At 49.2% G+C, this 22051-nt stretch overlaps 1 protein-coding gene across 1 annotated transcript; it reads right to left on the minus strand.

The window, feature by feature from the left end:
* Nucleotides 1-475: 475 nt before the first annotated feature.
* Nucleotides 476-21795, minus strand: pea15 (proliferation and apoptosis adaptor protein 15). The gene is made up of 4 exons (XM_084691547.1): nt 21372-21795; nt 3169-3343; nt 2711-2866; nt 476-2205 (listed from the first exon to the last, which is right to left on the minus strand). The coding sequence occupies exons 2-4, from the start codon at nt 3338-3340 to the stop codon at nt 2141-2143; spliced, it is 393 nt and encodes a 130-aa protein (XP_084547673.1). The 5' UTR covers nt 3341-3343; nt 21372-21795; the 3' UTR covers nt 476-2140.
* Nucleotides 21796-22051: the final 256 nt, after the last annotated feature.

Here is a 22051-nt window from a genome sequence, read left to right on the forward strand (position 1 = left end):
GTGACTTTTGCAAACACAACCTCAAAGAGAGCAACCAATCATATTTGCTTGAGTGACATCAGAGGTTCTTAATGCAGCCTATTTTATGAATGATACGTTTTATAACAGTGTAGCTAGCAAAAAAAATGCATAGGATACAAATCAGTCAATCATCACAATAAGAACAGCAAGCAATAACAAAACTCAGATCACAATAAAAGTCCTGGTCATTGGCACTAGGATAAAGAGAGGGTTAGGGAGGTGGGTGTGAGGTGAGGTGAACTCTAGGGGTACAGTAAGTAGTATTTTTACCAGATGATACAATTATCAGGCTGGTAAAAATCAAATGACTGTACTATTACAGAGGTTTAACACTTAAAAATAAAAAGTCCCAATTGTTAAATTGCGGAAACCATCCAAAGGTTCAAACGCTTGAAAATAAAAGTTCCAATTATTTGCGGGCAAGACAGGTATGGATGCGTAGCTCACCACAAAAAACGGTATTTCTGTGTTTTTTTATTTTATTATTATTACAAATTAGGAATTAACCAACGTGTACTAAGGCGTCGTCGCGGGGCGGAGACACAGTGTTTAAATAAAGTTATTTCATTTCAGTCAACAGTCAATCAGTCAATCAGTCTTGTTATTTGAACAGATACGATGACTGGTACAGTTAAAAATGATTTGGGAACGACAGAAACGGTACTCTAAGTACATGTATGTTTCACATGAGGGAACCTGAAAGCTGTTGTAAATGATCGGTTAATAGTTAGTTGTGCTAATGACACATATACAACATCATCCATTCTGTGTTCTTAACTATTTTCTACTTAAATCACAACTGTCATGACCCTTCTGTGATCTTCAAGGCTGTCAATTGGTCAACTGTTGTCCAGAAATCTTGGGAAATTCATTTTTTTCCCGTTTACATTTTTGTCATATTTTTGTAATCTTGGTTAATATATCATATATCATATGTATAAAATATATTCGAGCATTACTTACATAGCTCATTATTCTTTCATATAGTCAACATGGGCTTTTTCCCCAGTCAATATATGTTTTCTTTTAACAGATTTTGCAATGAACGTTGCAACTCTTAATGGGGTTAGAGTAATGGGGTTTACAGAGACTAACAATAGATAAAAAGTCATCCACATAGTTAATCAATGTAAAGACGATAAGGAGCATTTTTCTTTCCCTCATCACTTTTCATGTGTTCCCCTTACTCAGAGACAGACCATCAAACCTATGGATCATATCTGACTTGATTTTTTCCAATTATATCGCATAAATATAGATGTATAACCTAACACACTAAAACAATATTGGTCTCAATAACTCATACCAGGGTTATGTAAGCTAAAGGCAAATATTGGCTTTTCCTATGAGTATGAACTTTAAATACACCGCTTTTAAAAATATTTTTTTTATCCGTATATTATAATTTTTTGCTTTGAAATTGATGTGGTTTCATTTCAGTAAAGGGAATATAAGACCACCGCTGTCTTTCTTGTTTCGATGGTGGAGAGATGCAAAACACCGCTTGTAATTGACAACTACAAGCAAGTATGTAAGCTTCACTGATTTATATGCTTGATAATCTGTTTTTGACCTCATGACAAAGCCTTATGGTGCCTGGGAAAATGTGGAAGGCAGTCTCTCTCTCACACACACACACACACACACACACACACACAAACACACACACATACACACACACACACACACGCTCGCACAGACAAACACAAACACACACGTTCCCTCCACAAACAGTGATGTACGCACACAAGTTCTGAAGTGACCCACACAGCACTTGACATGCCATTCTGCTTTGCTCTCTCTGTCTCTCTGTCTCTCTGTCTCTCTGTCTCTCTGTCTCTCTCTCTCTCTCTCTCTCTCTCTCTCTCTCTCTCTCTCTCTCTCTCTCTCTCTCTCCCGTCTCTCTTTCCGCCGTTCTTTCCCTCCAAAGCTCGTCCTCTGGATGAAGCGGCGAAGCGTCCGGACGATATGATTGGTTGATCGAAGTGTCGTGGTGTGAGCGAGTGGTGAAGGGGGGCGGGACAAAGGGGCAAGGTTGAGGGGGTTGAGGCCTGAGAATGCTGGAGTGCCTGGGGTCGAGCGGAGAGGTCAGGCGGGGTGGGTGGGTGGGGGGGGTGTCTCACACTTTTTTAGGAGGAGGGGCCAGTTTGATGATCTCATCTTCAGACGGCTGGCGAATGATGTCTGGGAAGAGAGAAAGAAGGATGAAGTGTACCTCTCTTCCTTAAAAGGTTTCTTTAATTAAAGTGAAATTTCTATTGTTTGTATCTAATGCACACATACGCAGTTTGAGTGAAGTGTAGATAAATGTGAACATTTTAAGTGTGTAACAAAAGACTGAGAATAAGAAGCTTATTGGAGGAGTGATGGAGAGGGGGGTTGGAATGCTGTCTAAAAGACAGGACTTGTAGAAGACACATTGAGCTTCATTTATCGTTTGGAAAGAGCTCTGGAAAAGATGAGTCAGAACAAACTAACGAGCTGAAGAAAATAGCTAACATTTTGAGGGAGAGAGTGAGATTGAGTGAGAATAGGAAAGGGGGAGAGAGGGAGTGAGAGTAGGAAAGGGGGAGAGAGTAGGTGTGTGTAAAAGAGAGTGAGTGAGAGACAGACATGGAGAGAGAGAGAGAGAGAGAGAGAGAGAGAGAGAGAGAGAGAGAGAGAGAGAGGGAACAGCGACGAGGCCTACCTTTGTATTTCTTGGCGGAGGGGATGCGTGTGAGCTTGGTGTCGATCTCGTCGTCCTCTGAGATCTTGAGGACCGTGGTGCGGTACTCGATGACACGGGTTAGGAGGTCTGGCCGCCGCGAGATCTCAAAGATGTGCTCGATATACGAGAGGTTATCTGAGGAGAAGATGGCAGGGGGTTTTGTGCTGTCCAGCTGATGAAGGGAGAGATTCGTTACAGCTGGCTAATTGCTGTTGACTCCCTCCCTCCCTCCCTCCCTCCCTCCCTCCCTCCCTCCCTCCCTCCCTCCCTCCCTCCCTCCCTCCCTCCCTCCCTCCCTCCCTCCCTCCCTCCCTCCCTCCCTCCCTCCTTCCCTCCCTCCCTCCCTCCCTCCCTCCCTCCCTCCCTCTCTCTCTCCCTATCTCCCTCCCTATCTCCCTATCTCCCTCCCTCCCTCCCTATCTCCCTCCCTCCCTCACCCTGTGCCAATTTGTCGTTCTTCTCCAGGTAGTTGAACCACTCCTTGGAGGACGTGATGTCGTTGCTCTGGTCCTCAGGAATGTCCTCCTTGCAGGCAGACTTGAGCTGGTCCAGATCCTCATTGGTGATGTTCTCGGACAAGTCGCTGAGAAGAGAGGTGTACTCTGACATGGTCTGCACAGGGGAGAGAAAGGGAGAGCCAGTAGGGAGGGATGAGAGGATGGTAGGAAGAGAGGCGCCGCAAGGCGGGAAGGGTAGGAGCGTCGACGGGAAGAACCAAGAGAGGAAAAATTGTATACGGAGAAGATGAACGGAAAGGTTTGAGAAAAAGAGAGAAAAAACAAATAAATCGCAATAAACGCTGTCTCTTTTTACAGACATGTCAGGAAGCGCTACACAAACTCATTTCCTACGTGTGGGGGCGAGTTGGCAGGCCTTTGTAAATGATATGAGAAGATGACAATAGCATGCGGTGCAATATGGGGGAGGGTCAGGAACTCTCTTGCCCCCTAGTGGACACTCAGGGGAAGGGGAGAGAGAGTTTGTTTGGGGAAGAGACTGTACTGGGAGTGGAGTCAGATTCGAGATATGATCATGCGTCATCAAGGTGATTCCACTGTCTGTTCTTGTGTCTTCTCTCACTGTGTCATCGGGTCACATGGTCACCATGAAATAGTAAGAGAACATTGAGATGTTCACATCTCTTCACACAGACACACACAGACACACACACACACACACAGACACACACGCACACACAGAAACACACACACACACACACACACAAGAAACACACACACGTTCTCCCCCTGTCTCTCTCTCATCTCTCCATCTCTCTCTCTCTCCGCTTATCTCTCTCTCCCAGGCTGTCTCACCAGTAGAGAGCATGCTACCGTGTGAGCATCTTGTATGGAGATTTCAGCGTGATCCACTTAGACCCCACCACCACAGATAAACCTCTACATCTCCAACAGTGACCTATATTCCACAGCTGTAATTCCCACTCCAACCAGCAGGGGGGCGATTGTAAGGCTGACTGTGCTTGGAGATTAACTGTGTCGTGCAGCCAGGATTTATACATAGATTACACAGATACCGTGATTAGGCGCTGTAGACAGCAGAGGATCAAGCCTGATGTATGTGTTGCATTTCTATCTGAAATGTTTTTCAAGTTGCACTTGTTATTAAAGTTACACCCCGCCCCCCCCCCATCCTCCTCCTCCCTGTTTGCAAGATGACTGTGTGTGTGTGAGAGAGAGAGAGAGAGAGAGAGAGAGGGACAGAGGGAGAGAAGTATAGTGTGTGTATTTTTGTGTATGTGTGTGTGTGTGTGTGTGTGTGTCTGTGTATCCCTGCCTAACCCCAGTCACCCTGACTGGTCTTGGTTTTGCACCATAATGGCCACTGCATTGTGTATTTTCTGGGGAAAAAATACGTCCACAATAGACTAGCTATCTGCATGATACCACCACCCCCCTCCTTTGACTCAATCTGCTTTCTCTCCCCCCTCCCCCTTTCTTTTCTCTTGGGTGTTCTCAAATCCAGTTATTCCTCCCCCCTTACTGTCTCATTCTCTCTCTCTCTCTCTCTCTCTCTCTCTCTCTCTCTCTCTCTCTCTCTCTCTCTCTCTCTCTCTCTCTCTCTCTCACTCTCTCTCTCTTTCTCTCTCTCTCTGTCTCTCATTGTCTTTTCAGTCTCCATGTCTCTCTCTTTCTTGGTCTATCTCCATCTCTCTCTTTCTGTCAGATTCAATCTCTTTGTCTCTCTATCTGTCTGTGTGTCTGTATGTATGTATCTCTGTCTGCCTGACTGCATGTCTGTTTGTCTGCATTTCTGCATGTCTGCCTGCCTGCCTGCCTGTCTGCATGTCTGTCTGTCTGTCTGTCTGTCTGCCTGTCTGCCTGTCTGTCTGCATGTCTGTCTGTCTGTCTGTCTGCTACTGTCTGTCTGCATGTCTGTCTGTCTGCCTGTCTGTCTGCATGTCTGTCTGCCTGTCTGTCTGTCTGTCTGCCTGTCTGTCTGTCTGTCTGTCTGCCTGTCTGCCTGTCTGTCTGTCTGCCTGTCTGCCTGCCTGCCTGCCTGTCTGTCTGTCTGTCTGTCTGTCTGTCTGCCTGTCTGCATGTCTGTCTGCCTGCCTGCCTGCCTGCCTGCCTGTCTGTCTGTCTGTCTGTCTGTCTGTCTGCCTGTCTGTCTGTCTGTCTGTCTGTCTGCCTGTCTGTCTGTCTGCCTGTCTGCCTGTCTGCCTGTCTGCATGTCTGTCTGTCTGTCTGCCTGTCTGTGATCATCCTGACACTGTGTCCATACATAGAGAGCCTTCACATTCTCATCAACACAAACATTCTTTTGTGTCCTCTCTCTCGCCCAAGTCCCTGTGTGAGAGAGAGGGGGGGTGACTATGTATGTGTATATGTGTGTGTGTGTGTGTGTGTGTGGTGGGAAGGAGGTACCAGGCTGGCGAGTTCAGGGAGCTCTTCTCCCCGTGACTAAACTCCTAAATCTGCCCCCCCCCCCTACTGGTCTGGGCCCTGACACCCTGTTCTCCTACCATAGACTGCTCTTTCTACCAACACCACTAGGCCTTTATCAACCCAGACAAGCTCTACTGTTCTCTCTGTCTATCTCTGACACACACACACACACACACAATGACACCCCAACTCCATCTCTCTTTTTCAGTTAGTTCACACACACACACTTTTTCTGTTCACACACACATGCACACTGACAACCCCTCTCTGTCTCCCCCTCTCTCTCTCTCTCTCTCTCTCTCTCTCTCTCTCTCTCTCTCTCTCTCTCTCTCTCTATCTCTCTATCTCTCTCTTTCTCTCTCTCTCTCTATCTCTCTCTTTCTCTCTCTCTCTCTCTCTCTCTCTCTCTCTCTCTCTCTCCTCTCTCTCTCTCTCTCTCTCTCTCTCTCTCTCTCTCTCTCTCTCTCTCTCTCTCTCTCTCTCTCTCCCTCTCTCTCTCTCTCTCTCTCTCTCTCTCTCTCTCTCTCTCTCTCTCTACACACCCACACCCACACACACACACGCACACATGCATGCATGCATACACACACACACACAAAACTAAGCATGTGTGACATATTGGAAAGGTACTATGCATTCACCTGTTAGTTCATATGTTTCTAGACAAATACATGAGATCTTTGTAGAACCTCTGAGATCAATGAAATAAAGAAGACAATCCTATTCCTCCGTTCCTTTTTTTTTACCACTCTTTACCTCTCCTTCTCCCCATCTCTATCTCCCTAACAATCTCTCCGATCTTTCTTTCTCTCGCCATTGATAGCCCTAGTAACCACCTGATGATGCTATAATGCTATTGCCATGACTACTCTGTCTTTGAAGTGCTTCTGAGGGGTCGGTAAGGGGGCTGTGTGTGTGTGTCCCGAAGGGAGGGCAACTGTCTGATGATTGCAGACATCCCAGTGATCTGAAGAATTCACCCTCCCCACTCTCTCTCTCTCTCTCTCTCTGTCTCTCTCTCTCTCTCTCTCTGTCTCTCTCTCTGTCTCTCTCTCTCTCTCTGTCTCTCTCTCTCTCTCTCTCTCTCTCTCTCTCTCTCTCTCTCTCTCTCTCTCTCTGTCTCTGTCTCTGTCTCTCTCACACACACACACAAACACACACTAGTACCTTCACTACTACCGCGGCCACCCAGAGTCCATTCACCCTTCACACCACTGACGTTGCCATGGTGACAGGGCCCTGCTTCGCCTTTGAGCCCGGAGTCTGTTACCTAGCAACGGTGCACAGTCCCCCCGCCCCCCATCCCTGGAATGAAAGCTCCTGGTGTGTGACAGCAACACAAACACACACACACACATACACACACACACAATGGGGAGCGGTCTCTGAATGCTGGACCAGCAGGTTTGGAGGCCTGCTTGCTGCCTTTCCACGTCACCATGGCAACCAAGTTAATATCTTGGGAGCTTCAAAAATCTACCCAACCGGGAGTTTTGGTGAAGATATCCCTCCCTCCCTCCCTCCCTCCCTCCCTCCCTCCCTCCCTCCCTCCCTCCCTCCCTCCCTCCCTCCCTCCCTCCCTCCCTCCCTCCCTCCCTCCCTCCCTCCCTCCCTCCCTCCCTCCCTCCCTCCCTCCCTCCCTCCCTCCCTCCCTCCCTCCCTCCCTCCCTCCCTCCCTCCCTCCCTCAGATAACACTGAGGGATCAGAAGACACACGTGAATCTGAGCTGGCTCTCCTCCATCCACCCTTCCCCTGCTTCACCCCCCCACCCCCAGCTCCCAGCCCCCCCACCCATCCTCAACCTCGCGCTCCGTGGACTCCCTGGATGTGCTTCACGGGCAGCGAACACAAACAGAAGCAAACAGCCGCCCCCGAACGCTGACCTGTGGACAGGTAAACTGTGTCACTGTGACAGGGAGCTTGTTGCCTCTGCCATGCGGCGTCAGACAAGAAGGACTCAGTCCACACACACACACACACACACAGACACGCACAAAGACACACATGGATGCAAACGCACACACGCACACAAGCGGTGCATTAGACTGTAGTCTGTGCAGCCGTCCAAAGGTCAAACGCCTCAGGAGGCTTCAGGGTGTGTCAATCATTCCCTTCCATCTGATCTCCCCCCCCCCCCCCTCCGCTCCCCCTCCCCCTCCCCCTCCCCCTCCCCCCCCCCCTCCCCCTCCCCCTCCCCCCCCCCCCACCTCCATCAGTGTAAACACCACCCGACACATAACGTAGAAGAGAAGAAGAGGAAACGGGGAGGAAAAGGAAAAAGAGAGAGAGACAGAGAGAGAGAGAGAGAGAGAGAGAGAGAGAGAGAGAGAGAGAGAGAGAGAGAGAGAGAGAGAGAGAGAGAGAGAGAGAGAGAGAGAGAGAGAGAGAGAGAAAAGGAACGCTTGTCTAGAGAACGACAGCAGAGCACCAGGGAATGTAGGCCACTGGCTCATTTCTTCATTCAGGGGACAGGATCGGCTGTGTGTAAAAATAGTAGCAGAGTTATAGCAAATGTGGCCGTGGTTACTGTAACAACCCTCAGCACTGTCTATTGTCTCGCTCTCTTCTACAGACGCACAAGAGCGAGCATGCACACACACGCACACGCACACACACGCACACACACACACAACACTTGGATGTACACAGCAGGAGGCCGCTAGAGACGCAAAAGCTTCTGATTACTCTCAATCTGTAACTGTGTGTGTGTGTGTAGGCGTGCGTGCGTATGCGTGTGTTTAGCAAGAGCAAGGAGCATCTGTTTTTGGGCGGTGGAATGCAGTAGCAGTGAGGAACACTCCGGAACTTGTATTCAAAGAACAGCAGGGAGCCTTCTGACTTTATGTAACAAACACACACACACACACACACACACACACGCATGACAGCTCACACAGTATCCACAAACAAGGCTTCAATTCCCATATATTCCAACGTGTCTCGTTTGCGTAGCCATACCATTGCAGATACGTTAAATGTTGTTTAACATGGTTCTCCAGAATGGGCCCGGCCCACCCCTGGGGTTAGATGTGTGCTGCAGGCGTGTGAGTGGGCAGAGGAGCTGTCAATCACCCTCCTAGAGCGATGCCCAATGGGCACTGTGTAGGCGCGCCCCACCCACTGATGCCCTGTTTGGCAACACACACACTCACACATAGTATAAACTACAAGGCTGCATACGGCTGGGGGGGGGGGGTTCAAAGGTCAGATACAGACCATGGGAGACTTCCTGGCTAGCAAACTTCCTCCTCCGACTAACTGGGCTTGTATAAACAAAGAGAGGGAGATGAGAAACACAGTCATGGAGAAAAGGAGAGAGAGAGAGACGCGGGGGTTGAGGGGATGTGTGTGTGAGGGCAAGGGAGAGATGGAGACAGAGGGGGAGAGAGAGGCAGGAGAGGGGGAGAGAGAGGCAGGAGAGGGGGAGAGAGAGGCAGGAGAGGGGGAGAGATGGAGACAGAGGGGGAGAGAGAGGCAGGAGAGGAGAAGAGTTGGAGACAGAGGGGGAGAGAGAGGCAGGAGAGGGGGAGAGAGAGGCAGGAGAGGGGGAGAGAGAGGCAGGAGAGGGGGAGAGAGAGGCAGGAGAGGGGGAAACTGTGAGAAAGAGAGAGGAGGAGAGAGAGACAGAGGGTACAGTGGCACTATGCATCAACGGAAACACACACAGGGTCTCTACGTAAACACACAGGAGATCCTATGGGGATGCGTTCGTGATCACAAACAGATGCACAGGCACACGCATGCCAGCTCACACATGCACACTCACACACGCATGCACACACACATCCTGTGCAGCGTTGCGTAACTGCGTCTCTCTTCCCGAGACACCGCTACCACTAGCTAAACAATATCACACTGAAAGAAATCCCCTGCTCTTCCCTCCTCTTCCTTTCCTCTCGCTCCTCCACTCCTCCTCTCCTCTCTCTCCTCCCCCTCTTTGCTTAAACTCTCTCGCTCGAACCTAGCGCCTCTTCTCTCTCATCTCTCCTCCAATCCACCCTCATCGCTCTCTCTCTCCCTCTTTCTCTCTCCCTCGCTCTCTTGCTCTCTCTCTACCTTTTTCTTTCTCGCTCTCTGTCTCTCCCTCTCTCTCTCTTCAGTGCTACTGTCCCGAAGGTTTGCAGGCTTTGTTGAATCAAGGCTGGTTGCTGCAGCAACCCAGCTGTTAGTGACCTGTCCAGGCTTACTTCCTGTCGTCGCTATGGACACCCTTCCTGGCGGGGCATCAGGGCGGAGGAAAAAACAGCAGCTGGATTTAAGGATATAATCCTCTCTCTCTCTCCCCCTCTTTCTCTCTCTCTCTCTCTATTTCTACCTCTTCCCTTTCTCTCTCTCTTCCTCTGGTACCTTCTCTACTCTTTCTGTTTTCCCCCTCTCCCACTCTCACCTTGCTCTCTCTCTCTCTCTCTCTCTCTCTCTCTTACACATACTCCACTCACCCCCCATCTCTCTCTCTATCTCTCGTTCCTTTAGTTCACACAAGCATGTTTGCAAGTGCATCTGCATGCCTTGTACGTGACATACCTTCTGTGTCTCTTCAGGATCTGGAATATGATGAATTCATGCATTTTCTTACAGCATGTCTGATTACCATTTGATCGGAGCTTGTTTTCTGGCCTGTGTGCGTGCACGTACGTGTGTGCACGTGTGATGGCTGTGACTGTTTAATCTAAATGGCAAGCGCCTCATCACAGCCTCAAGAGAAGACCAGATGGCTAGATTTAAAACCAAAGTGAGTGAGAGTGAGAGAGAGAGAGAGAGAGAGAGAGAGAGAGAGAGAGAGAGAGAGAGAGAGAGAGAGAGAGTGAGAGAGAGAGAGAGAGAGAGAGGGAGAGAGAGGGAGGGAGAGAGAGGGAGTGTGTGTGTGTGAGGGGGTGTGAGGGTGTAACTTTGGGAGGAAGGAAGCGAAGGAGGAGAAGAGAGAACAGATGCTGATGTCCTGTAGACCAACGATGGCACAGACAAGAGCAAAGGAGAAATCAGAATTTAGACAGATGGATGTAAATGGAGAGAAAGAGAGAGTGAGAGAGAGTGAGGGATAGAGAGAGAGTGAGAGAGAGTGAGTGAGAGGGAGAGAGGCAAAAAAGAGATGAAGGGATGAGGTCAGTTCAGAAAGGCCAAGGGGTGAGCAGGTCACTTGGACTGACACACACACACACTCACTCACTCACTCACTCACTCACTCACTCACACACACACACACACACACACACACACACACTCACTCACTCACACACACACACACACACACACATACTCACACACACACACTCACGCACACACACACACAATCCTGGATTAGTCCTCTTGTCATAGCGCAGACAAAATCTGAGGTGGCTATTTTTGGACCAATATCAGACTGACTAATTCTGGGACAACAATCCAGCTACCAGCAACAAGCCGAACGACATACAACACAGTAGCATCCACATGTTTACAGCGGCATTGATGGATCTAATTAACCCTTTATTTTTTGTGTACTCACGTTACTAGACTGTAAGAACATCAATACAGTGGCATTAAGACTCCTACCTACGCTGTTGGTTGGTTATTCAGGGTTGTTTTGGGTAACACCAGCCATCATCTTTCAGTGGATTGTATCATGAGAATAACAGTTATCCCTAGATACAGTACTGTCACATTGTGTGTGTGTGTGTGGATGTGTGTGTGTGTGTGTGAGTGTGTGTGTGTTAGTAACAGGACAGCAGGAATAAGCTGCTCAGAGTTGATCTTATTATAATGTTTCATTCTCTGGCTTCACACTGGGCACCAGAAAACTGGTGCTGAAAACCAAGTCGAATGAATTCAGAGATGCTACAGACATTCTTTAGATGACACATACATTCTATGAATCCTAATAGACGCGACATGCATTTCAGAGACTCTACATCAACTGCATCAGTTGGCATAGCTGCTAGCACAGCCGTGTATGGGAGCCAGGCAGAGAGACACTGAAGGGCTACCAACATTAGTGAGAGAGGTATGGTAGAAGAACAGATGCATTTCTGCATTCTGCACCTCATTAGTGTTTGGGCCTGAAGCTGGATAGAAATATCTTCCTGCCTCTGGGTGGGAGCAGGAAGGGGGTTGGGAGGGGGGAGGGGGAGGAGTAGCTAAGCAGGAAGTCTGTGTGTGTGCTTGTGTGTAAGAGTTGACTCAACTTATTAATTTGCACTCAGTGCAGTGTTAGTGCTGTGATTATATATCTTTGTTCCTGTCTGCGTGCATGTGTTTCTGTGTGCCTGTGTGTGTGTGCGTGTCTATGTGTGTGTGTGTGTGTGTGTGTGTTTGTGAGTGTGTGTGGATCTGTGTGTGTTTGTGAATTGAGTTCCGAACAAAGAGTGTCAATCCCAAGCTGACGTCATTCTGTAGACTTCCTGCTGTGAAGCAAAGTCAAAAATATCTCCCTTCCTAACAAAACTATCCCTCCTTCTCTCCTCCCTCTTTCATTCTCCAGTCACAGTTCATCTTTTCTTCTCAATTCACACAGCAACAGCCCAAAATATGATTGAAAAAAATAAATACAAAACACACAAAGCCACAGGTGTTTCTGGGAGATGTCTCTCTGGCCACAGCCAGGTGTTGAATGACGGAAACGAACCAATCATGACGATTGGATAAAAATGTGTGCAAGGCAGGCTGAAGCCATTTTCACGCAAGGACAAAAACACGTTGTCACGCTCCAGGCATCCCAGAATGCTTCTCTGTTCTCTTTTTTTTTTGGATTCGGAGAGGCAGACTTTCCACAACGCCGCTGGGGTGACTGTCTTCAGCGGTGTCGCTAAATCGAGTTCTTTCGTCCTTTTCCTTCGATTTTTTAGCCCTCTTTTTCTTCTTCTCACCTTTCTCTCCTCAGCCCCCCCGGGGTGTGTTAGAAGGAGATGACATGGCTCCTGTTCATTTCCTTCTTTCACATCCCTCTCTCCTTCTCTCACACCTCTTCCCTGTTTCTTCCCTCCGCCACATCCCCCTCCCTCCGCGCGCCGCTTCCTCCTCTTCCTCTTCTTCCTCCCATCTCCTCGCGTCTCTCCTTCTTTCTTCCTTTCCATCTCTCTTTTTCTCTTTCGACCCAACCCCCTCTTTTCAAAGGCTATCTTTCGAACGCATCTCTGTCCCTTTCCCTCCCTCCCTCCCTCCCTCCCTCCCTCCCTCCCTCCCTCCCTCCCTCCCTCCCTCCCTCCCTCCCTCCCTCCCTCCCTCCCTCCCTCCCTCCCTCCCTCCCTCCCTCCCTCCCTCCCTCCCTCCCTCCCTCCCTCCCTCCCTCCCTCCCTCCGAATGTTACACGGTGCCATGCTACATCGCCTACACCCAGTCGGATGGAGCAGTAATGCGTCTCAACTTGGCTGACACCAGTCTCTCGCAGTCCTTCGCTGCCAGGACAACAACAACAACAACAACAACAGCAACAGCAACAGCGACGACGAAGCAGCAAGTTCACACGGACGTCCACGACGACACGCAGCAGGACAGTTCTGGGCGCTTCCAGACACACAACCAACGCTCTGTTCAAACATGCAAAACCATAGGCAAACATAACGGAGGGCGTATGCAAAAAATATGTTTGCTTTTAGATCTCCTCACCCTTGCACACAGTGATATGCAAAAGTGAGGAGTCAGGTGGTTGAACGGTTAGGGATTCGGGCTAGTAATCTGAAGGTTGCCAGTTCGATTCCCGGCCGTGCCAAATGACCTTGGGCAAGGCACTTCACCCTACTTGCCTCGGGGGGATGTCCCTGTATTTACTGTTAAGTCACTCTGGATAAGAGCGTCTGCTAAATGACTTAATGTAAATGTAAGTGCAATGTTATAAGAACATTTTTGTTTTCATTATTTTTGAAAACATTTTTGCTACTTCCCCATCTCGTCTCACCTCCCTTTCTCTATATATCTCTTCTCTCCTCCTCTTGTCTCTCTATTCTTTCCTCTTCTCTCCTCCTCTTCACCGTGGGAGTCTGAAGTGGGAGGACCACAGAGCAGAACCACATTATTGTATTTCAATAACGAATCGTCCGTTCCTTCAGCTACGATCTTTAAAACAAAAACTACAAACACAGTGTGTCAGCCATGCCCTCCCTCCCTCCCTCCCTCCCTCCCTCCCTCCCTCCCTCCCTCCCTCCCTCCCTCCCTCCCTCCCTCCCTCCCTCCCTCCCTCCCTCCCTCCCTCCCTCCCTCCCTCCCTCCCTCCCTCCCTCCCTCCCTCCCTCCCTCCCTCCCTCCCTTCCCTCCCTCCCATTTGCTATACATGTCCGAATGTCTGCATCTTGTGTGTGTATCTATCAAGTTGTGTGTTATGTGTGTGTCACGGCATCTGTCGAAGCGTGTCGGAGCATCTGCACCTGCATGTGTGTGTGTGTGTGTGTGTGTTTGTGGGTGTGTATGCTGCAGCTGTGACCCTGCCACACTAATGGGGGGAGGTTATGGCATCCTGCACCCTCTCCTCATGTCTATTCTCTGGGCTTCCATCTGGAGACCAGCCAGCAACACAAAACAGAGCTGTACAGTATTACAGCCTTTATCCCTGTGGATAATGCCCACATCCGTCTGTGTGTGTGTGTGTGAATGCGTGCACTGGCCTATCTTCTACACTGTTGCTCAGTCACGTTGCTTTTTCTCCCTATCGTGCTAGCAGCAGCTGCAAAATGAGCAGACAGACAGGCAGGTAGACAGACAGACAGACAGTGAGTGATTATGAGTATAGGTCAACTCAACACTGTACAAACATGGCACGTGCACCTACATACAGCTAATGAGATGCTCGCACATGTCTGTGTGTGTGTGTGTGTGTGTGTGCCGGGGGGGTTGTTATGTAAAGACATCCCTGTGATTCTCCAGAACTAATGGGTATGTAGGTGGAGAACCGGACCTCCCTTTCATCTCCCCCTGTCGTTTCACAAGCCCACTGCCCTGGAGAACCACAGTCCTCCAGGAAGACACTGATCCCAGAGCCAGGAGGTGCTGTGGAACCCAAGCCCACACCCTACACACACACACACACACACACACACACACACACACACAGTAGGGGACAACAGCTGATCTCAAGGGTTCTCCTCGTAGCTCCGAGCCAATCGGACATCAAGGCTGCATCCGATAGTTTACACCTTCTCAGGCATGCAACAAGATAATGAGTAGCTAGGGCAATATCTTGAACGGCATTTGGTTAGAGCATAGCATTTAGCATCTCAACAGAAGTGTAATGAATAAGTGGATGTATAAATGAGGGTAATACACAGACCCAAACAACCCATTAGCGGGCTCACTCGCTCCCTGACGTGAAATGCCGCCTGTGACTCAACGTATCTCTCCTCTCTCTCTCCTTCTATCACCCCCCTCCCTCTCTCTTGTTCTCCCCCGCCGTGTTTGCTCAGTTCGTCCTTCCGTCTACCCCCCCCCCCCCCCCCCCCCGCTCTCCTTTCTCTCCCCTTCCACTTCCTCCTTCAGACTGATCAGTCTGAGATGAGGGAGTCGGAGATAAGCTGCATAATTGAGAGAAAATGAAACTCGGCCTTTCGAGGGAGATGAGCCAAACTGAAGGACTTGGCTCCCTCAGCTCTTATTGAAAACATTGTTCAAGCCGGAAGTTTCCAAGGCCTTTTTTTTTCCCCCCTCGCCAACCAGACCATTTTCTAAAGTGATTACGCCGCTCTGAAAGCTCCGCCTCGGTGGCGGGGGCGGCTGGCGGGGGTCTTTATGTCCTCCTCATCCACGAACGCAGGGATAATATTGTTGATGGCGTGTTCGCGATGCGAGGACACAGAGATAACCCATAATGAAGCGTCTCTCACCCTGACGGAGGAGGAGCTTAGGTTGCGATGCGTCGGGAGGGAACCAGGAAGACGCATCGCAGAATAAAGGACCTTCCTGGTCGTGCGACACCCGTCTGCTGCTGAGGATGAATGGGGCTCCTCTCTCTCTCTCTGCTCCTCTCTCTCTCTCTCTGCTCCTCTCTCTCTCTCTGCTCCTCTCTCTCTCTCTGCTCCTCTCTCTCTCTGCCCCTCTCTCTCTCTGCTCCTCTCCCTATCTCTGCTCCTCTCTCTCTGCTCCTCTCTCTCTGCTCCCCTCTCTCTCTCTGCCCCTCTCTCTCTCTGCTTCTCTCTCTCTCTGCTCCTCTCTCTCTGCTTCTCTCTCTCTCTGCTCCTCTCTCTCTGCTCCCCTCTCTCTCTCTGCCCCTCTCTCTCTCTGCTCCTCTCCCTATCTCTGCTCCTCTCTCTCTGCTTCTCTCTCTCTCTCTGCTTCTCTCTCTCTGCTCCTCTCTCTCTCTCTCCTCTCTCTCTCTCTTCTCCTCTCTCTCTCTCTGCCCCTCTCTCTCTCTGCTCCTCTCTCCCTATCTCTGCTCCTCTCTCGCTATCTCTGCTCCTCTCTCCCTCTCTCTATTTCCCTCTCTCTCCCAGCCTCCATTTCTCTCTGGCTCCCTCTCTCCATTTCCCAGGTCCCTTGAGGGTTATGTAAAAGTTTGAGCCTAGAGAGAGGGAGCGATGGAGAAAGAGAGAGAGAGAGTGAGTGAGGAAGAGAGGGGGAGCGATGGAGAGAGTGTTTGTTGTGGTGTGCTTTTATATAAGTGTGTTCAGGTGCAGTGGTGTTCTGAGAGGGTTTAGAAAGCGAGAGAGAAAAAGAGAGGAAAGAGAGCGTGCAAAAGAGAGAGCGAGACACAGAAAAGGAAAGAGCGAGAGTGTGCGAGAGAGAGAGAAAGAGAGAGAGAGACAGAGACAGAGAGAGAGAGAGAGAGAGAGAGAGAGAGAGAGAGAGAGAGAGAGAGAGAGAGAGAGAGAGAGAGAGAGAGAGAGAGAGAGAGAGAAAGTTTAGAGCGCAGAGAAACAGAAAGAGAGAGAGAGAAAGGAGAGAGAACGGTGCTACACGCTTGACACATCCGGTACGTCTAGTGCTACGTAGCTAACGCTAAACCTCAGGAGAATGCCATAGAAGCGTCACTGCACTGTGAGCAGGGCTGGATCATGTGGTACATGTGATGCCTACAGGCTCGGTTAGAAGCTCCTTCGCTGCTTCTGTTTTCTGCATGTGCTAAGGTGGAGGCGGCGGTGGAGGGCGTGCTGTGATGGAGATGGTGGTGGTGTGTGTGCTCGTGGAGCAGGATGGCTGGATGGATGGATCAACATGACGAGTGGGTAGATGGATGGATGGATGGATGAACATGACGAGTGGGTAGATGGATGGCTGGATGGACAGATGGTGAAGAGGAGCAAGAGGAGAGAAAAACAGGAAACTGGATGGTGGAGACCAACAGAAGATGAAGAGGCTCAGGCAGAGCAGTCATGGGGCCCCCTGACTGTGTCTGTGTGTCTGTGTGAGTGTGTGTCTGTGAGTGTGTGTGAGTCTGTGTGTGTGTGTCTGTGAGTGTGTGTCTGTGAGTGTGTGTCCGTGTGAGTCTGTGTGTGTGAGTGTGTGTCTGTGAGTCTGTGTGTGTGTGTGTGTGAGTGTGTGTCCGTGTGAGTCTGTGTGTGTGTGAGTCTGTGTGTGTGTGTGTGTCTGTGAGTGTGTGTCCGTGTGAGTCCGTGTGTGTGTCTGTGAGTGTGTGTCCGTGTGAGTCCGTGTGTGTGTGTGTCTGTGAGTGTGTGTCCCTGTGAGTCTGTGTGTGTGTGTGTGTGTGTCTGTGAGTGTGTGTCCGTGTGAGTCTGTGTGTGTGTGTGTGTCTGTGTGTGGGACGGCCCTGGTTATGGTGGCACCGCCTGGGCCAAGGTCTGTTTCTCTGTAGTCATGGTAAGCACCGTCTCTGCGGTCGGTCGTGCCGCGTACTGTTCCCTTGGCGATGTCACAGTAAACAACGCCAGCTACGAGACAGCTAGAATGGCCAGGACCAGGAAAGAGGCTTATCGCTTGATGTTTCCTGTTGCGCGGTAACCACCTACATTTACATTGTGTTTTGTGTGTGTAGGACAGAGGGAGTGAGAGAGAGAGAGAGAGAGAGAGACAGAGAGAGAGAGAGAGAGAAAGAGAGAGAGAGAGAGAGAGGAGGGCGTATGTGCATGTGTGGATAAAGGGGGGTGGGGAGATAAAGACAAAAGATGGAGAGAGAGAGACAGGAATGCAGATGATGAGGTAAAGGTGCCCCTTGTTGAAGGATGCCCCACTCTTGGAAGCTGTACCCCCCCCCCCCTCCCCCCCCCCCCCCCTCCCCCCCCCTCCCCCCTCCCCCCCCCCACACACACACACACGCACACACCTGTACAATGTGCATTTGTGCACTCAAAGTCCTGCGTCTCCTGACACAGTGGTTCAATAGAATCAACTCTGATCTAATCAAGCCAGCAGGACGTTTCATTTGGAAAAGGGGAGAGTGGATTACACACACAGGAGAAGGAACAACATGTGTGTGTGTGTGCGTGTGTGTGTGTGTGTGTGTGTGTGTGTGTGCGTGTGTGTGTGTGTGTGTGTGTGTGCGTGAGAGACAGTGTTGGCTTCACTCCACTACTCCAGACAAAGTGAAACAGTGCCAGTCAGATCGAGCTTACCCCTCCTCCACACACACACACACACACACACACACACACACACACTCCTCCACATACACACACACACACACTCACACACTCCTCCCTGCACACACACACACACACACAATAACGAACACACACACACACTCGCCCCTCCCTGGTAGCCACTATCTTACAGAAGCATAGTTACGTCACCCGAACCCTCTTTCGTTTTGCTCTGTACACTTCCTCTCCCCTCGTTTTCTTGCTCTCCCCTCTCTTTCTCTCTCCTATTTTGAACCTCTTATCCTCCCTTGTCTGATCCGCTCCCATTATCTCTCTCTCTTTCTTCCTCTTCTCCATCAGTGTAATAAGTCAGGGAGGTGAGCCCATACCCATCCGAGTTCAGTTCTGTGTTGCTACCATGCAGAGAGGGCTACTAGCTATGATACAACCATGTTGCTTCCATGTACAGTTTGCAACAAGCTATGTTGGTACCATGAACAGTATACAAGTAGATATGTTGCTGTCATGTACATCATACGTGGTGCTGCCATGTGGAGAGGGCTTATCTCCAACTCCATGCTGGACCGCAGCATGTGTTGGTTTACTGTTTAAACCGGTTTAAAACCCAACCCGAGACTCTCAACGCTGGCATGGTAACCAATGGATACCTCTGTGAACAGAGCCTCTCTAACTGCTAAACAACAGGGGGTGTATACATAATATTCATGCACTTATTTAGCAGACGCTTTTATCCAAAGCAACATACCAAAGCGACATGGGGAGGGAGTGGGGGGGGGGTTAATCTGCAACCTATTGTTCTGCAGCCAAATGTTCTACCACTGAGCTCTACCCAGCCCGAGTCTTAACGCACAGGACGGAGGGGCCTTGTGAGCTGGATGGAAGCTGCTCTCCGTGGAGAAACACACTGTGGATGGAGACGCCACTTTAATCTGTGCCGCTGGAGTGAGATGAACGGGCTTAACCTCCGCCAGCATCACCACCGCACAGCGGAACAAGACCTGCTCGACCTTGTAGGACGACGTCCATCCAATCGCAATCAAGCAGGATTACGTGGTCTCCTTGCCTGTGATGGAGGGGGGGGGGGGGGGAGAGGGAGGGAGGGAGGGGGTGAAGCGAGGGGAGGTTAGGTGAGGTGGGTTTGTGTGCTACCCAGGTCCAGCTGGAGGTTGAGGGGTCAGATCCTACGCTTTCAATTCCTGTTTCTACGGTATTAGAACCATGAAAAGAGAATCCAGGAAAACTGAAGTACTGTGTCTAATTTGGACAAAAGTTTTTTTCTTTTTTTTGAAATCTTCCTAAATCACTACACAAGGCACTCTCTATCTCTGGAGTTTTTCTAAAATAAGGCTTGTTTTACATTTAGCTGACGCTCTTATCCAGAGCGACAGGAAGTACAGGGACATTCCCTCCGAGGCAAGTAGGGTGAAGTGCCTTGCCCAAGGACACAACGTCATTTGGCACGGCCGGGAATCAAACTGGCAACCTTCAGATTACTAGCCCGATTCCCTAACCGCTCAGCCATCTGACTCCCTCCCTTTGCCCTTCTGGTTTTATAGGGTGAACAACACGTGGTTTCCAAAAAGCAGGCGGTCCAACATCAGTCAGTGACTTGACTGCAAACACTCGACCACAAAACATTCCCCCTCGGACACAGACACAGGAAGTAGCCAAAGAGGAAGACATTTTCTGCTGTGCTGGGCTCACCGAGGAGAGAAAAACAGTGATCGATGTACTCTACCGAACAGGTCACAGTGGGAGGGGCGGGGGGGGGGAGAAGGAGAGAGACAGGAAGGAAAGTAGAGGAAAGAAGAAAGGAAAAGGAGGATAAAAAGGAGAATAAGAGAGAGTCGAGAGGAGGAAAAAAAAAGAGGAGAGGAAATAAGAGGAGAGTTGAGGGCAAGGAGAGGGAGGCCAACTAAACAGCTGAGTCAATGCCAGTAAATTTTTTTACCGTGTGTCCAAGCCACAGCCTGTTTGACTCACGGGGCAGTGATCATCTTTAACTCCTTTTCAACCTCACTGTAAAGCATGGTCTGATTAGTCGGAATGCATTCTGGAAAATAATCTCCTGGCTAACGCAGAGATAGTTCTGTCACAGTTAAGTAAACTGTGTTTGTATTACTCCTTGGTTTGGCAAATCACTGAGAGATAAGGTGATATATATATATATATATATATATATATATATATATATATATATATATAACTTAATGTCTACTATATGTATATACAATTCAAAAAGACAGTAGGGTAAAGGCCAAATAATTTAATATCCTATAAAAATAGACTGACAGAAGGTGGACTCCGGCTTAAGGCCTAGTAATCCTAAAATTGGACGATTATTGATATGACTACTATATTCCACAATTGTCTTTGTGAAAACATCACTAGTAGACAGGTTGCGAAGCAGCACAATAACCACGGTTTTACAGTGATATTAAGATGAATATTCACATTAATATCTCATAGCAATATAAACTTTCGTCTTCGAAAAGCCGTGTGCGTTTTTAACGCTTCTCATTCACAATTTCCGTTGCTTCTCCTTCACAATTTCCGTTGCTTCTCCCTCGTGCAGCAGATTGAAGGAGCGGAGATGGCTCGGGGTCTTGACATCTATACCCCATCAACTAATAACGGGAAACACCGATGCACCGGGCACACCGCCACACTAGCCTATAGGTCACAGGTGGTTTACAGTCTGTAGACTATCGATTGTTTTCGACATCGATTGAAATCTCTTGACTCTGAAACTGGTTGGCTGGAGAACCTTCGAGAGTGTCCGGAAAAATGAGCGTTTGAGTAGCAATTTAAAGGAAGCTCAAGACATCCATTAATGTAATTGGTGAGAATTATAGCTTCATAACATGTTATTGTTATGGTGGACTAATTACACGCTTATCTTCAACGTCAAGTTCACGGGCAATCTCTTTTTTCCCACATCGGTTCTACCTCCCCCGCGCCTGTTTAACTGATTTCAGTAGAACTTGAGAGGTTGGGCTGTTGGATTTCAATCCTAACCGTTACAAAGTAAAAGGGATACAATTGTGTACGGACAGAAGCGAGTTTTCCAGTTATGGAAGTGTTCTGGATTAGGACACCATGTAACGGAATGCGTGATTGTGATGCCAAAAAACAGATGTGATGTTCTTTTAGGATATGTTTAGCCTATAATCAAAATAATGACAACCAAAAAAACTAAACAATTAGAAAATGCCAGCAAGCTAACAAGGGTGAACTGGAGCCAGGAGGAACAAATTAGATAGTTGTTCATCACTTACCCCGGGCGCAGCGAAATGAGTCAGCTAGAAGGGATGCTCGGTAGCACGAGCGAGATATAAACCGTTTCCGACCTCAAAATTGGCTTAGAAATTCAAGTTGTTCTCGTTCTGAGCTCAAGGCAGTGTTGTTTCAAAGTCCACTCTCAACCTTGTTCACTTGCTGTGCTAGTCCTTGAATGACAGGACCCTGACTTCACTGTAATTTATGTATTTATTGTATAAACAGATACACTCAACCGTAAAAGCTATTAGTAAATTAGCTTGTAAGTAGCTCGCTTGTTCGTAAACTAGTTAGACAATGTGGATAACAGAGCTTTCGGTGCAGACAATTTGCGCCGTCCGTCCGCTGTTCCGTGCACACTATCTCCGGTTTGTGGATGGAAACGCCTTTTCCTCTATCTCTCCCTCTCCTCTCGGTGCTCGTTCCCGGTCACACGCGCTGTCTGATTCCGCCGCTTCGCAGACGCTCGCGCACACACATTTTTCGGGGCTGATGTCACCGCGCTATCCGGCCTGCAAATCCCTCCTCCTTTTCTTTCCCTGCCTCCAATACAATTTAGCCCGGTCGCTCTCCGCTGGCTTTCCTGTGACATAGAGCGATGCCAACAGAGAAGAGAACAGTGCCCGTTGAACTATGCCATGGCATGGCATGTGTTTAATCATCACTTTTCTACTACATC

The sequence above is a fragment of the Hypomesus nipponensis genome, chromosome 25 (genome assembly GCF_054491055.1).
Source record: "Hypomesus nipponensis isolate SF chromosome 25, ASM5449105v1, whole genome shotgun sequence".
In the NCBI taxonomy this organism is placed as follows: Eukaryota; Metazoa; Chordata; class Actinopteri; order Osmeriformes; family Osmeridae; genus Hypomesus; species Hypomesus nipponensis.

Excerpts from the sequence above, each read along its gene's own strand:
- pea15 (XM_084691547.1), bottom strand. The coding sequence starts at position 3,340 with ATGTCAGAGTACACCTCTCTTCTCAGCGACTTGTCCGAGAACATCACC. Across the intron at positions 2,867-3,168 it reads GAACGACAAATTGGCACAGG|ATAACCTCTCGTATATCGAG; the intron begins GTGAGGGAGGGA and ends TCTTCTCCTCAG. Across the intron at positions 2,206-2,710 it reads CTCCGCCAAGAAATACAAAG|ACATCATTCGCCAGCCGTCT; the intron begins GTAGGCCTCGTC and ends CTCTCTTCCCAG.